Genomic DNA, 16,916 nt, shown 5'->3' with positions numbered 1-16,916 from the left:
CTTCATGAATGATAGATACCACCTCCTTCTAACTGGTATTTTCAGAAAAAACACCGGGTACCTCCCACTGCAATCCTTGTCACACTTAGAGGAACACTAGAATCTCCCTGGGATCTTGTTTAAAATGCAGATTCTAATTAAGTAGTTCTGGCCTGGGTTTGAGATTCTGCATTTCAAGCAGGTGCCCAGATGCCGCCAGTGCTGCTGGTCTGCACACCGCAGTTCAGGTAGCAAGAATTTTGTGCATGTTCTCAACTCTGCTTACACATTACAAATTCATAGAGCTTGCCTTCGAGACACCTTGCTGCCCTCTCTCTTCCCCGAGATGATGGAGCCTCAGAATCTACATAATTGCTTTTAATTCCCAAGTAATTCTTATCCACAGCCAAACTGAAAAGCATTGACTAAGAGAGGTATCTTACTGTATTCTGAAAAGTGAATAATTACCACATTGTGCTTTTTTAAGTTTATGTAGGCAGATGGGCATAAAATAACAGACTGTTTTAGAAACATCTGTATGTAAATGGACTAATAACTTGGAATATATTATTAAAAAAATTAAAATTTCTGGTCATACCGTGTTGCACGTGGGATCTTAGTTTGACCAGGGAGCGAATCTGCGCCCCCTGCAGTGGAAGCTCACAGTCTTAACCACTGGAAAGTCCCAAAAAATAATGTTTTAATGAAGTTAAGCATATTATACCATTGGGGGGTAAGGGTTTTGAGTTGGGTGTTCTCCTAGTTTCCATACAGGACATTTCTACATCAGTGAAGTTTCTCTTTGTAATCATCTGCCTTTCTTCCTGTGTCATTCCTCCCACCTTTTTGTTCCCCCTCACTGTGTTACTCACGGTGATCATACTGTCCTGCCCACTGTACACATCCATCCGCTCCATACCCCAAGTATCCCATGCCCTGTAACTTGCCTGTCTCTCTTCACTCAAATGTGAACCTCAGTTCTGTATGTGAGGCTGACTGCACATGCTTTTGAAGGAAAATAATTTGATAGCACAGATTCACTTGTCAGTCATGACAGATGTATTACTCCTAGAGGTTTTTTTTTTCTTCCAGTCTTTGCTTCTCTAGAAGATGCTGTTTTCCCATGTAGTATTTAGGCTGCTTCTTACTGTTTGAATGATTATTGTATGTTGGACATATGCTGCCGCTGCCGCTGCTAAGTCTCTTCAGTCATGTCCGACTCTGTGCGACCCCATAGATGGCAGCCCACCAGGCTCCCCTGTCCCCGAGATTCTCCAGGCAAGAACGCTGGAGTGGGTTGCCATTTCCTTCTCCAGTGCATGAAAGTGAAAGGGAAGTTGCTCAGTCATGTCCAACTCTTAGCGACCCCATGGACTGCAGCCTACCAGGCTCTTCCATCCACGGGATTTTCCAGGCAAGAGTACTGGAGTGGGGTGCCATTGCCTTCTCCGTGACATTATTGAGCCTATAAAGAAAGCTACAACTTGTATAAAGAAAGTGGTATCTTTTACTTGAAGAAGGAAAGTTTTCATCTACTGTGTTAGTCATAATCTTGCCAGTCATCTGGAAAAAAGAGTATACCTTTCAGTGGCTTTATTAGTTCACGTGTGGAAATAGCAAGGTAGAATTGACTGCGTAAAGATTCATGAGAAACTAGGGGACCTAGGTGCCTAAGAAGTGGTGCCAGCCATTGGGAATGTCTCAGGTTGGAAATGCAGTGGCCCAAGACTTTGGGAACACTAAAGGAATAAAGAAGGTAAGATGACAGTTTAGTGTGGAAGCATGATAATTAGGAAAGCCATCTAACCCAGTTTACTCCTTTCTGTCTGCATAGGCTCTGTCCCATGCTAAAATCCACGAGAAATTCTGTGTGGTTCTATGAAAAGTGAACTGTGTCTCTATAAATATTTATTATTCCAAATGAATCAATAAGACTTCAAATAATTGAAAAAGTGAAGTGCGAATTATCAGCCAGTGTGGATGCAGAGTTATTTTGTACCAAGAGGTCCTTCTTTCCTAAATTCTGCTCCTCGGAACAATTCCCATAAGCAGTTCCTGCTTTATCTTCTTTTCAACACTCCTTTTAAATTAATTATCATCTAGCTTTTAAACATTTCTGTGTTTTTTCCTTCTCTCAAGTTCCTCAGACTTACATGGGATCAGGGATGAGATACATGGGGCTTCTGTGACTCAAGAGCACTGAGGGAAAACCAAGGTAATCTCGTGAAAGAGTGTCCATTTCTAGTTGCAGGCTGCCTCATTTTAATTCATTTTAACACAAAATACATCTGTATAATATGAGACTTTCCTCCTCAAAACAACAGGATATTCTGTGAGGTCTTTGGCAGTGATGTCTGGAAACTGCAGGTAAACCGTGATGCAAGTTCAGCATCTGAAAGTATTAATATAACTGACTCCCAAACATCCTAGTTCCTGGCAAGCTATAGAAAGCTAAGACAGCAAGGCCATGAGGGAGGAAGCACCCCAAAGCCAGGGAAATGCAAATCAATCCTAGTCTAACATACTTACCCCAATGCATGCTCCCTCTTTTTTAAGGAAAAAGTATTTCAACCAATGTCTGTATTCACTGTGGATTGAACTTCAACTAGCTTATTTTCAAGCATGCTTCTAACTTGGCACAGCTCTGGGAAAAATCCCATAATTGAGCCATCTGGGTTGGATAAAAAAGGGCGTTTTTCTATTTGATTTCTCACATTTTGTTCCTCTTTGTTTTTAATGGGGAAAAATCATTATGAAATAACCAAATTATTGCATAATGTTACTGAAACAAGAGAAACCTTTTCAACTTGATCCTGTTTCTAAAGAAAACTCTATTAGAAGTTCTCTCTGTTGTCTCTGAAATGTGGTGTAGAATGAATCTTTTGGGTGAGCTGACTTGAGGGAATAACTAATGGTCAGAAAATAAAGTTCTCTTTGGGTGGTCTGAAATTCAGCAGTGTTTATTTCTTCTCAGAAATAAAATCCTCGGCAAGGATTTTTTTCTCCCCCAGTGAAGCATATTTTAGCATTTTATGCTCTGGATTTACTTAGTGTGGTTATAATTGAAATCATTAGGCATATGTAGTTTTTCATTTTTTCTGAAAAACCAGCATTAATTGCCTATGATTCAAATAATCTGAAATTAAGAGACACTGGAAAGTTGTTTAATATCTGATAACTTTGAAAACAACTTTGATAAAATAGACTATGTTATATGTTATGAATTTCTCTTTGCAGTCTAGAGTTATTTGTTTGAATTTTTCATCAATTCAGACCTTAACTTTAAGAAACTGTTCAGTAAAAGCCTTCCTGTGTATTTCGTTTATTAGGTACAGGGATGGCTGGGTCCTAGGAACATGATGATGAACAAGACAGTTTCAGTCCCTATTGGTTGTTAAGAAGACTCTTGAGAGTCCCTTGAACTGCAAGGAGATCAAAGCAATCAACCTTAAAGGAAATCAGTCCTGAATATTCATTGGAAGGTCACATGCGGAAGCTGAAGCTCCAGTACTTTGGCTGCCTGATGTGTGGAGCCAACTCACTGGAAAAGACCCTGATGCTGAGAAAGATTGAAGGCAGGAGGAGAAGGGGGGCAACAGAGGATGAGATAGTTGGATAGCATCATCAACTCAATCGACACAAATTTGAGCCAACTCTGGGAGATAAAGGAGGACGGGGAGCCTGGCGTGCTGCAGTCCATGGGGTGGCAAAGAGTTGGACACGATTTAGCAACTGAACAACAACAACATTGGTCAAAAGGCAGAGGCAGACGTTATACAAACCTTTACACAGATACACTGCAAGGGAAAGTAGATTAAATATGTACAAAGATTATGTATGACCTTAGGACGGGGTGGAGGCAGTTAGGAAGGCTTTCCTTTGGATATGGAAAAATGTCATTCATACAAGGCAAATGAATAATATATAGTATATTAAAATATTACTAGTTGTATGCTGGATCAAATATTGTGCTGGTAATCACTTATTATCCATTTATATGTCTTCTTTTACTCATCCTTCCCATGAAAGCTGCTTCTGCATAGGAACGCCTTGTCATCCAGGTTTATGACTATATTGTGTCAAAGCATTTTGTTTGTAATAGCCCCAGAGTACTATGTGTCAAGTTAACATATCTTTTTTGCGTTGTGCAAAACCACAGGGCTGCTTATTGTCACGCTGTTTATTTAACTAATACACTGAGCACATCATGAAAAATGCCAGTCTGGATGAATCACAAGCTGGAATCAAGACTGGTGGGAGAAACATCAACAACTTCAGATATGTGGATGATGCCACTCTAATGGCAGAAAGTGAAGAGGAGCTAGAGGCACTAAAGAACCTCTTGATGAGGGTGAAGAAGGAGCGAAAAGGCTGGCTTAAAACTCAGTATGAAAAAAACTAAGGTCATAGCATCCAGCCCCATCCGTTCATGGCAAATAGAAGGGAAAAGGTGGAAGCAGTGACAGATTTCCGCTTCTTGGGCTCTAAAATCATTGCAGATGGTGACTGCAGTCATGAGATTAGAAGATGATTGCTTCTTGGTAGGAAAGCTATGACAAACCTAGACAGTGTGTTAAAAAGCAAAGACATCATTTTGCTGGCAAAGGTCCTGTGTAGTCAATGCTTTGGTCTTCCCAGTGGTCATGTACGGTTGTGAGAGCTGGACCTTAAACAGGGCAGAGCACCAAAGAATTGATGCTTTTGAACTGTGGTGCAAGGAGATCAAACCAGTCAGTCTTAAAGGAAATCAACCCTGAATACTCATTGGAAGGACTGATGCTGAAACTAGGGCTCCAATAATTTGGTCACCTGATGGGAACAGCTGACTCATTGGAAAAGGCCTGATGCTGAGAAAGATTGAAGGCAGAAGGAGAAGGGGACGACAGAGGATGAGATGGCTGGATGGTATCACCGAAGCAATGGACATGAACTTGAGCTAACTCCAGGAGATGGTGAGGGACAGGGAGGCCTGACCTGCAGTCCATGGGGTCTCAGAGTCGGACATGACCAGGCGATGGAACAACAAATACCATTTAACATACATTATTGTTAATGTCATTGTTATCATAATACCACAATGCTCATAGCATAGCAAGAATAAGTTATGTAAAGATACAATTTGAGAAAGATCCCTTTGAGTTAATATGCCCTCACCACAGTTCTCCATAACTCTTGTGAATGTACAGCAATGAGCCTCACATCAGAACAGGATATTCCTCAGTATAAATATACCAGTCCATTGCTCTCAACTTCTGTGATGGAAATCAGGAGGGTTATTTTAGTTATAGTTTACTTTTTATTTGCTTTATTTGGATATCCTGGGATCTAAATCAATTGCATTGCAAATTCTGTCTCAGGATATTGAATCATAAAAACTTGTTTTGTTGAAAAATATTTAAAAACCATGAAATGAGGCCTACTTTTCTTTTAGCATCAGGAATAGGTACATGCATACCTATTAAATGGAGCATGGCCTTTTGATAGTAAATTTAGCCTGTGAGTACATTCATTTTACAGTATTCACTCAGGCTTAAAATATCCTAATTCCTTTGAGAGAGTAAAGCAAGAACACTATCACATGACTGTCTGGGTTTGTGAAATGCTAAGTCTTACAAAAGCCTTCTGGATTTTGAGTAATAAAGCAAGTACTGGCTTGTTAAGTAGGATAATCTAATCCATGCACTATATAAACCAGAATGTAATTTTAGATACTGTGGTTTTATATCACAGATGACTCTGTTTTCGAAAGAACTTGCCAAACTATAAGAGTATATTTTCTTAGAAAATAAATTTATTTTGATATTTAAATGATTTTAACATTTCATTTGGATAATTTTTATTTGCAAATATTTTATTTTTTAAAAACATTCATCACATTTCTCTAGTTATGAAAAATATAGTAGGGAAAGTGTGTCCCAAGATTGATAAATGATTGCCATTTTATTGTGACCACTTCAAAAGAACTTTATTACAAAATAATTAGGAAAAAGAAGGAAATTATATTATTGCTCATAAGTTAGCCCAGGTCACTAATAATTTAATAAATATTTCTTAACATTTATTTTGTGCCAGGTACTGTAATAATCACTAGGTATACTCTTGGGAAAACAAAACCAAAGTCAGCAAAATAGGCCATTGAACAACTGTTTTTCATGTAGTCTTCCCACTGACTTTTATGCATTTTGCTCTCTGAATATTTTGGCTTACCACTCAGAATATAATTATTTTAAACTTTATGCATATTTCTAATGAGCATCTGTATCTGATTTCTTGGCCTACTGAAAGTACCAAGGGATTTCTGTAAGTCACATGTACTGACATTACAGACAATAACAAATTTATACAGGTAGAGGCCGCACTAGCCAAAGGATAATAAAAGTAATTTAAAATAATATTTCTCTGGCTTTGCCCTAGTCTGCTGCATGAGAACATCAATCTTGCCTATCTTCCAGTTTCTTCTCAAATACTTTTTTTTTTTTGGCTGCCCCAGGTCTTAATTGCAGTATGTGGGATCTAGTTCTCTGTGCAAGGATCAAACTCGAGCCCCCTGCATTAGGAGCTCAGAGTCTTAGCCACTGGACCACCAGGAAAATCCCCCCAATATTTCTGAGAGTCCCCTGGGGCTATCTCAGGCAGAGTTTCTTAAAATGATACTCCTCCATTTCCAGGTCATTGTGGTAGTAGCATCCATCAGTGCCAACCAGGGCATTACCGGTGTCACAGGTTGCAGCCAACAGTACTTTGACTGATGTCCACCTAATTCTGGAACCATGACTGTTTCAGTCCCCACAGAGGTTATAGGGTAACCTTTTATATTAGGGTAGGCTAAGCTTCTGTAATTATAAGTAAGCAGGTAAGTTGCTCACTCAGTCATGTCTGACTCTTTACAACCCTTGAACTGTAGTGCGCCGGGCTCCTCTGCCATGGAATTTCCCATACAAGAATCCTAGAGTGGGTTGCCATTTCCTACTCCAGGGGATCTTCCCAACCCAAGGATCAAACCTACATTTCTTGTGTCTCCTGCATTGGAGGCAGATTCTTAAGCTGAAACAAAAATGCAGTGGCAGAGGGAATATAAGACATATTTGTCTTTAGCATAACAGTCCCGGTTAGTGTTGACTTCATCAAGAAATGTTTCTCAAGCAACCGTGTAAGAAGAAATGGGGCTCTGCCCATCTGTAATATGAGGATTCCAAGGTTACTCTGCTCCCTGCCCTCCCAGCCACAGGGCGAAAGAAGAGCCTGTGGGGAGACGCACTCACTTCTCAAAAGCCTCAGCTAATATTCTGTTGGCGGGAACTGGACACGTGGCCCTACCTTTTTCAGAAATGGGCTGAGAAGCGCTAGCTCTGGCTGGGCGACTCCCCAGCCAGCCTCTGTTATTTGCCTTTTTATGAACAGCAAGCTGTCACCTCCACCCCGTCCTGTTTCACCATCCCAGACCTTTCATTGCAGCCACCTCTCTCTGATACCCAGAGAAGCCAAGGGCATCGCTGGTCACATAATCTATTCCATCTCTACCCTAGGCAGATCCCTATTCCATCCATATAAACAAATTTCATAAACCTTTACTACTCTTTTGAAATCCACTCTCCTTCCCACCCATCCCCAGCATTAAAAATAACCTGCCCTCCTACTCCAGAGTAAAGGCAGAGGTCCTCACCTATAGAACCACTTCAGCCTCTTCCCAACATGGCCACGCTCCTTTTGATTCTATCTCAGAGGAAGATACACCCCAGCTTCTTTCTTGATCTCACTCTTCTTTCTCATCTTATTCTTATCTATCTCATACAAGATCTCATTCCCATTAAGAATTCCTGCTTCCTCATAATTTGAATCTCATTATCTCTCCAGTAAAATGTTCAATCCTTGAGGCTATAAGCATGCTTTCATTTAGCCTCATGCTATTTTTTATTCCCCCCCCCCCCATTTTTCTTTTTCAACCAGGCCTCAAAAGACTCCTTTATATTCAATTGTCACGTCTTTACTTCTTGTCTAAGCTGTTTGCAGTCTTTACAGAAAGGAGCACGCTAAGCTCTGGGTGATTTCATATTCATTCAACAATTCATATATTTACTGAGCTCCTTCTCTGCAGATACAGAGGGTTGTGCAGAACAAAATAAAAGCTTTGTCCTCTTGGAATTTACATTTTAGTAAGGAAAGGCAAGAAAAGCATTTTAGTATTTGTTAGATGTGTCTGTGATACGTGCTAAAGAGAAAAATAAGTCATGATAAGGGAGTTAGAAGGACATTGTTATTTTAAACAGGGTAGTGAAGAAAGGGCTCTCAGATAAATATTTGAGCAGAGACCTGAGGGAAGTGAGAAAGCTATCCACATGGATAACTGAAGGAAGAGCATTTCAGACAGTGAGACAGCAAGTACTAAGGCCCTGAGGCAGAAACATTTCTGCACCCAGGAAGGATAGTAAAAGGGCCTGATATGACTGAAGCAGAACAGGGGAAGGAGGGACAGAGCAGATGAGGCCAGAGAGGCAGCTGGAGCCAGAACCACAGGGCCTGGTAGGCCAAGGTAAGAATTCTGATGGGGGCCAGCAGAGGAGTTTCAGCAGAGGAATGACCATGTAGTCCAATAGTCATGTCCGGATGTGAGAGTTGGGCCATGAGGAAGGCTGAGTGCTGAATAACTGATGCTTTTGAACTGTGGTGTTGGAGAAGACTCTTGAGAGTCCCTTGGACAACAAGAACATCGAATCAGTCAATCCTAAAGGAAATCAATCCTGAATATTCATGGGAAGGATGGATGCTGAAGCTGAAGTTCCAATAGTTTGGCCGCCTGATGGGATGAGCCAGCTCACTAGAAAAGGCCATAAAGCTGGGGAAGATTGAGGACAGGAGAAGGGGGCGACAGAGAATGAAATGGTTGGATGGCACCATCGACTCAACGGACATGAATCTGAGCAAACTCCAGGAGGTGGTAAAGAACAGGGAAGCCTGGTGTGTGCAGGTCATGGGTTCACAAAGAGTTGAACATGACTTAGTGACTGAACAATAACACAATGACCTGCTCTCTAAGGAGACACTCTGAGTGATATATGCAAAAAGACCCAGAAAAGCAGAATGATCACTTAGGACACTGTGAGAATAATCTGGACAGGAGATGATCATCCTCTGGACTGGTGAGGTGTCTGTGGAAGTAGTGAGGAATGATTTTTATTGCTAATATATTTCCAAGAGTTGAGAGGCTGCACAATGCTAGGACCTACCCCCAGCCCCTCCAGTGGAGTTTCTCCTCCACATCCCACCTTTCTTTGCCTTGCTTAGGGCCCAGGAGGCTGATCCATACAGGTTGCATCATTTCTGACTTCCCTTTGGGTTTGGCTCATGAGAGACTCCTGCAGAAAATCAGAAGGCTGGCTGAGCGTGAGGTCGGTCAGATTAGGGTTCTCCCAGCTTCCTCCCTGCCACCAGGGGTTGCTGTGAGTGTCCCCCTGAGACCACGCCTTGATGGTTACCCTGTTTGGATTCCAGTAAACCTGTCCCTGTCCACCCTTCTTCACACCAGGCAAGTAATGCCAGTTCTGCTGTCGCTAGCTCAATGGTGAACCACTATTCTTTACTGGTTTTCTTGAACTTCTTCCACAACTATATGAATAGTCCCTTCAATAAACTTTCCTCAAACGCTTGTGCTCTTGACTCATACTGGGAACTAGGGCGTCTAATGCAGTAAAAACAGCAGACCGTTTTGTTTATCACTGTTATTTACTTGTTCTTCTCTCCAGTAAAATGTTAAATCCTTGAGGACAGAAGCTGTTATGTTCCTGTTTCTAGTCCCATGATGTGAAGTAGGCAGAGCTTATTACAGCTGTGTCAATGAGTATTCTATGTGATGATCCCACCTGAGTCCTTAGGAATTATCTAAATTATGTTTTATTTGAAAGATGAACCAAAAGTAGGATGTGTGTGTGTGTGTGTATCCATGTTAGTGCTCATAAGCTCCACCTTGTTAGATAATTCAATTCCCTGGGGTCAAAAAGACGTTTAAGAAAAAGTTGAGTAAAGCTTTTTGAGTTGAGTAAAGAAAAAGCTTTCTTCTTCTTCTTTTTTTTTTTTTTCTATACAATATGTCCTTGTTGGTTATCCATTTTGAATATAGCAATGTGTACATGACCTTCCCAAACTCCCTAGTTATCCCTTCCCCCGCACCCCCGGCAACCATAAGTTCTTTTTCTAAGTCCGTGAGTCTCTTTCTGTATTATAAGTAAGTTCATTTGTATCATTTCTGTCTAGAGTCCACATGTAAGGGATGTCATCCGATATTTCTCCTCCTCTGACTGGCTTCACCCAGCGTGACACTCTCTAGGGCCCTCCGCGTTGCTGCAGATGGCGTCGTTGCATTCTTTGCAATGGCCGAGTGTGTTTGTAGCTCGTCTTCTTTATCCATTCCTCTGTCGATGGGCATTTCACTTGCTTCCGTGTCTTCGCTATTGTAAGCAGTGCAGCAGTGAACACTGGGGTGCGTGTATCCTTTCGGACCATATTTTCCTCTGGATATATGCCGGGAGTGGGATTGCGGGGTCATATGGTAGCTCTATTTTTAGTTTTTTAAGGAACCTCCATACTGTTCTCCATAGTGGCTGTACCAATTTAGATTCCCACCAACAGTGTAGGAGGGTTCCCTTCTCGCCACGCCTTCTCCACCATTTGTCTGGATTTTTTGAGTAGCTTTCTTATTCATTGTCCTCATGAAGAGATCTAAACGTTGGTTTGTTGATTTTATCAATTGTTTCTGAACTGAAAAGAAATAGAATTTGTTCCCACTTTCTTAACATAAACTTTTTTTCCTGTAACTTTAAAGGTGGATTATGATATATTACAGCTGCCTGTTAAGTTACTGACTTTTATTTGCATAACATTTTAATAGCACTTATTTCTATTAGATTTGGTTTCATACAGTCATGAGATTATCAGTTGGCATTGTTTTCCTACCAGTTTTTTGGTTTTAGTACTACATTTTGTTACTGATGTTTTCTGTCCATCTAAAGAATATTTTACCGTAACATATTTTTAATTATCATTTTGTGTATTGCTCTTTTCTTTCTTCCCTTCTTTTTGACCTTGACTTCATTCTGTTATTTTCTTTGGGCTAGACCTTAAAGAGTAGGCTGAGCAGCCTTGAGGTATAGTTTTAATAAAAGGTTTGCTGAGTAATCATTTGGTGTAAAATCCCAACCAAATCCATTAATAGGAAAAAGAAAGCAGTATCTTCTCAAGGTTAACTTTCTTCATACTTGCTCACATGAATAACACACACTCACTGCATTCATTTAATTATTAACTCAATTCAACTATTGTTAAGGTCCATATTTCTCATAAGGAAAACAAAAAAATACAGAAATTTATGAGAGCAGATTGTCAAAGAATATATTCGTTAAAGATAAATTAGAACTATGGAGTTTTGCTTATATAAAATTGAGCCAATACCACAGGAAAATGACCAGGAATACACTATTAATTGTATAGTTTGCTGTTTTTTAACTAAAAGGACACAGCATTCTTTCTCTTCTTTTCTCCTTTTAAAATTTTTGGCATTATTTAATATTCTCACAACCTAAATAAATATAGTCTTTTTTTTAGAGAGATAAACATTATATATGTGAAAGCACTTATATATTTGGTGGGTTTTAAAATGAATTTGAGGAACTTCTCTGATGATCCAGTGGCTAAGACTCGGTGCTGTCAATGCAAGGGGCACAGGTTCTATCCCTGGCCAAGGAACTAGATCCCACATGCTGCAACTGAGAGACCACATGGCACAACTAATACCCGGCACAGCCAAAAATTAGCAAATAAAAATAAGTAAAATGAATTTGAAAACTGGGTAAGTACTTGACTTTACTAAAGTCAAAGTGCTTTTGCAATGTATGGGACTCTAGCAGCTCAAGTCTGTTTGAGAACTAGTATTTCAGAGAGTATCACCAAACATTAACTACCCATACTATTCAACTCTGTTGGGTAAATTATGAGTCTTTGTGGAGTGTTGTTTTTCTTTCTTATCCATTTGGAAGATCACAGCCATAATGAGGGTTGTGAAATAGTAAAATGATGAAAATACAAAATAATGAAAAAATAACAAGCATTGACTTAAATCATTTATTTTTCTGAAAGTTTCCTAAACTTCCTATGAGAGAGACCAGTTAACTTAAGCTGCCACTTTCCCAGGAAAGAAGGTGGTAAGGTTTACACTGAAATCCTTGTGCTAAGTGCAAGAGGGAGAGAGAGAGAAATGAAATGATTGATCTGACAGCAACCTCTTGTTTGAAAATCTGCCTTTTTCAGGCTTCATTGTAGACTATGGCCCTGTGCCCATTTCCCAGCTCAGCCTCTTGCACAACTTACTTATTTTGGCCCTCAGTAAAAGGAGAGGAGTTTGCCGTGTTATTTATTTTTGAACTATGCCCCATGGAGCACTGGGATTTCTTAGAGTCTCCTCAAGAGTCCTACAGTGAGTAGAATGGAAGGACCAACAAGAGCAGGGTGTGTGTTTTTTTGTAATTGTTTTACAGTTGTTTTCAATAAAGCTTCAAAAAAACTTGATCACCTGCAGGGTCCCTTCTAGTCTTATAAAAGTGCACTGTTTTGTTTCCAGGCTTTTCCCTTTCATTTCTTTTTTAGAGGATAACCTTGTGAATACAGTTGAAAGGTAAAAGTACTAAATTAATGTTTGATTTGGAAAGGCTAAATGAATGAATTTGTGTGAGAGCCTCACTTTGCTTTTAAAAGAAGGGGGCAGCAAGAGAAAGCACATAGGATTTTAACCCTGGAAAAAAATCTCCATACTGGGACAAAAAGCTTGGAATTGGCAGCAGTGAGGGAGTAAAGTAACTCATGAAAAGTGAAAAACTGAAGGGAATATTTAGTCTTTTTTTTAAATTTGAGATGATAATCATAAATCAGTTTCATTGTAGATAATGTACTATTTTGGAGAAGGAAATGGCACCCCACTCCAGTACTCTTGCCTGGAAAACCCCATGGGCGGAGGAGCCTGGTAGGCTGCAGTCCATGGGGTCTCTAAGAGTCAGACACGACTGAGCGACTTCACTTTCACCTTTCACTTTCATGCATTGGAGAAGGAAATGGCAACCCACTCCAGTGTTCTTGCCTGGAGAATCCCAGGGACAGGGGAGCCTGGTGGGCTGCTGTCTCTGGGGTCGCGCAGAGTCAGACATGACTGAAGCGACTTAGCAGCAGCAGCAATGTGCTATTTGCTTCGGGCAGTTTTTTAAGCTCTTAAGTGAAGTAAACTGGGCTTCCCAGGTGGCTCAGTGGTAAAGTATCTGCATGCAGTGCAGGAGACACAGGAGACACGGGTTCACTCCCTGGGTTGGGAAGATCTCCTAAAGAAGGAAATGGGAACCCACTCCAGTATTCTTGCCTGGGAAATCCCATGAACAGAGGAGCCTGGCAGGCTATAGTCTGTGGGGTCACGAGTCAGACACGACTGACCAACAGTACACACACATACACACACACACACACACACAGCCACACACACACACACACAAGGTAAATTACTCTTCATATGTTACAACACATTGTTTCAAAAGTTATTCATGGCTGTTATTAATTGATTTTTCCAAACAGAAAACTGTTAAAGCTACCTGAATTATAGTTTCATATTTATAAAATACCCAAAGAAGCATCTGCATTAAAACTAAATAGGTCAATTTTTAAACTAATTATAGAGACCTAATTTTTTTTTTTTGTCATCTTATTGTGATGAGAATAGGGAAGTAGTGGTTATTCTTAGACCTCACGTTCAGCAATTCCTCATTCCTTTCTGTACATGATCAAATTGGATAATAGCACCAATTTGAGAGTCAGGCAGTCTGGATTCAAATTCTGGCTAAATGAACTTGAATACCTCTCTGTACTACCAGTTCCTTATAATTACATACTTATGTAGTCTGTTTCATAATGCTATTGTGGGGGATAAGTGAATTAATACATGTGATGCTCTTAGCACAGTCTCTGGGCTATAGTCGACATGATTTTTTGTGTTAGCGGTAATTATATTATTGAGAAAGCAGAGATTTTAACTCTTACCCAAAATCTAACCTATGTGAGTGATAAAAGAGTCTGTGTGCTTAGGGAGGTGGAAAGGAATAAATTTGTGAGAATGAGTTCAAGGAAAATGAATATGGCACCATTCTGTGAGAAGGATTGCTACAAAGACACAGAGTCTCAGGGACCTTATAGGATGCTCTAGTCCAGACAAGGGGTAAAAATATCCTGAACTACTCTCTTAGTCCATTCAGAGTGCTATAACATAGACAGACGAGTTTATAAACAACAGAAATTTATTCTCACCGTTCAGGAGGCTAAGACTTCTAAGATCAAAATCCGGGTAGATTCTGCATTTGATGAGGGCCCTCTTCCTGGTTGATAGATGGCCATCTTTTTGCCGTGTCACCAGTCACATTTGTGAGGACTCATGATCTAATAACCTCCCACATTTGGAGTTAGGAGTTCAAAGTATGAATTTTGAGGGAACATAAATACTTGGTTTATTGCATCAACTCTTACAGTATTAGAGTAGAAGAAGGAAAAGGATATGTAAAAGACTACAGGCTTACATTTAGGGAAGGAGGAAGAAGATACTAACCTTAGATTTTCAAAGTGGGTGACGAGCATTATGGATGTAGCAAATCCAGGATCAGTCTTTGGTTTCCAAAGACTGATATATTGAGAAATAAAGAATGCAAAATTTAAAAGACTAATAAAGATTAAATGCGTCCATATCATACTATATGGTTTCTATAATAATTAAACAGTTAATAGTCTTCATAAAGAAGCATGGAATAAGATCTTTTAAAGAATTTTCCTCCAGTTAAGAAAAATATGTCCTATGTTTTCATTTAGGTTCCTACATTATACTGTATTAAGCCTAGAGGTTTGTTATCCTTCAATTCTTGTATCCCAGGACAACTGATGTGGTGACGTGAGGAAGTCAGACATAAAACCTGTTGAGAATTAAACCATCGCCTTCTTCATTTAATCCAACATACTATGTATGATTGGAGAAGGACATGGCAATCCACTCCAGTACTATTGCCTGGAAAATCCCATGGACAGAGGAGCCTGGTAGGCTACAGTCCATAGGGTCACAAAGAGTCGGACACGACTGAGCGACTTCACTTTCACTTTCACTATATATGATCTATACGACTCTTCAGAGTCGCAAATAATTCTGGTCCGTTATTTCATAAGTATTTTTATCATTTGCAGGTTCGATGGATGATGTACTGGATCGTCTTTGCCCTGTATACTGTAATTGAAACAGTGGCAGATCAAACAGTCGCTTGGTAAGTTCTAGCACTGAGAAATATCCATAATGTAGACTCTTACCTGGTGTCTTCCGTTCTTATCCTGCTCTTGCTGTAAACGAAGAGATTTTTTTTTATATATAGATTTTTTAAATGCCTACTTCTTTATTTAGCTATGCCATGTCTTAGTTGCAGCATGTGAGATCTTTGCTGCCTCGCGGGGGATCCTTGCTTGTGACACGTGGGCTTAGTTGCTCTGTGGCATGTGGGATCTTAGTTCCCCAAACAGGGATCAAACTCGTGTCCCCTGCAGTGCCAGGAGGATTCTTAACCACTGGACCACCAAGGAGGTCCATCCCTAACTAGATGAATTTCCTCAGTCTACCTAATTATCCACTGTACCCTTTCCTTTACCTAGTTTCGCCACAAGGACATTTCCTTCCTTGTGGAATCCCCCACGTAAAGGCAGTCCATCCTCCCGCCCACATGCTGCTTCCTCCCGCCCTTCTCCCGCGCACGTCCCAGGATCTCGGAACAGAGAAAACTTGGTTGTCATTATCTTTCTTCCACACTCTGATGACTTCACACTATTTTTTCTTTATTACTATTTCCTAAGCAAACTCCCCTTTTGAAGCCCACAGCTTCTGGTTTTAGCACTTCCCTCCCACCCTTAAAATTCTCATCCACAAACATTCAAACTGGATGACATCAAGTCCACACGGCCACCACCCACTCCCAACACCAGCTCCTTGGCTGCCCTATTCCAAACAGCATGAGGCAGAATTGAAACATGTTTCTATCCTCAAGGATCGAACATTTTGCTGAGAAGTCATACTTAGTGGAACAACCTGAATCTCTTTGTGCTATATTTCAGTAATATATTTCCAACTATACCTTGCCATCACTTGGAGAAGTCATTTTTACAAACTATAAACTTTTCCTATCTCGCCACTATCTTCAACCACCCTACTGCACAAACCCCCAACTTAAATCAGCCCAACCACACTCCTCTTTTCTTTTTTACCCAGGCTACCAACTGAGCTGAAAAGAAATCAATCAGTTGCTCATATAGGTATCAATTTGAAAGTCACCATTCCTTTTACTTGCTTTTTGGTCAGTGGCTACTTCCATTCCCTCCTGTTTCTGTTTCAAATCTTTACTGTTCTCTGCTTTAACTGTCTTTCTGACTTTGTAAGTCTCATCATATTCTCATAGCATACTAGGTCACATTGGATGGCTCAGAAAAAATAGCAGTCATGAGACTTAAATGTTCTTCACAACCAGCTTTTATGTATCAACTTCTCTGTATCTGCATCCATCTTTCTCTTCCTCCTTCTGTCCCACAGTTCATTTATCTGTTATGTTTTGGTAAAGGGGTTTGGGAAGGGTTTTTTGTTTGTTTGTTTGTTTGTTTTTTAGTGGCAGAACAGATTCTAAACCATGCTAGGTTTCTTTAAGTGTCCATGTTCTCTATTTAAATGCATCTCTATTTTTCTGGTTGCAAATGTATATATATACACTATTAAAAAGTAAACAAGGTAGAAAAAGCTTGTCATGAGAGGAAAGTCCAGAGACTCCTCTGCAACTGCACTGTGCAGAAACCCTCCACCATCCATACAGTAGTCGGTCCTCACTGCCCCCTGCTCACCTGTC

General features: G+C 40.2%; 1 protein-coding gene across 1 annotated transcript in view; it reads left to right on the top strand.

The window, feature by feature from the left end:
• The window catches only part of REEP3 (receptor accessory protein 3), a 100,319-nt gene that overhangs the window by 60,373 nt on the left and 23,030 nt on the right, over positions 1-16,916 (top strand). The window contains exon 3 of the mRNA XM_068981602.1: positions 15,226-15,302. Within this exon, the coding sequence (XP_068837703.1) occupies positions 15,226-15,302 (77 nt within the window). The remainder of the gene's footprint in view (positions 1-15,225; positions 15,303-16,916) is intronic.

This window comes from Capricornis sumatraensis, chromosome 10 (genome assembly GCF_032405125.1).
Source record: "Capricornis sumatraensis isolate serow.1 chromosome 10, serow.2, whole genome shotgun sequence".
NCBI classification, from domain to species: domain Eukaryota; kingdom Metazoa; phylum Chordata; class Mammalia; order Artiodactyla; family Bovidae; genus Capricornis; species Capricornis sumatraensis.
Note: the sequence above shows the minus strand (reverse complement) of the source record. Positions and strands in the feature narration are given on the sequence as shown.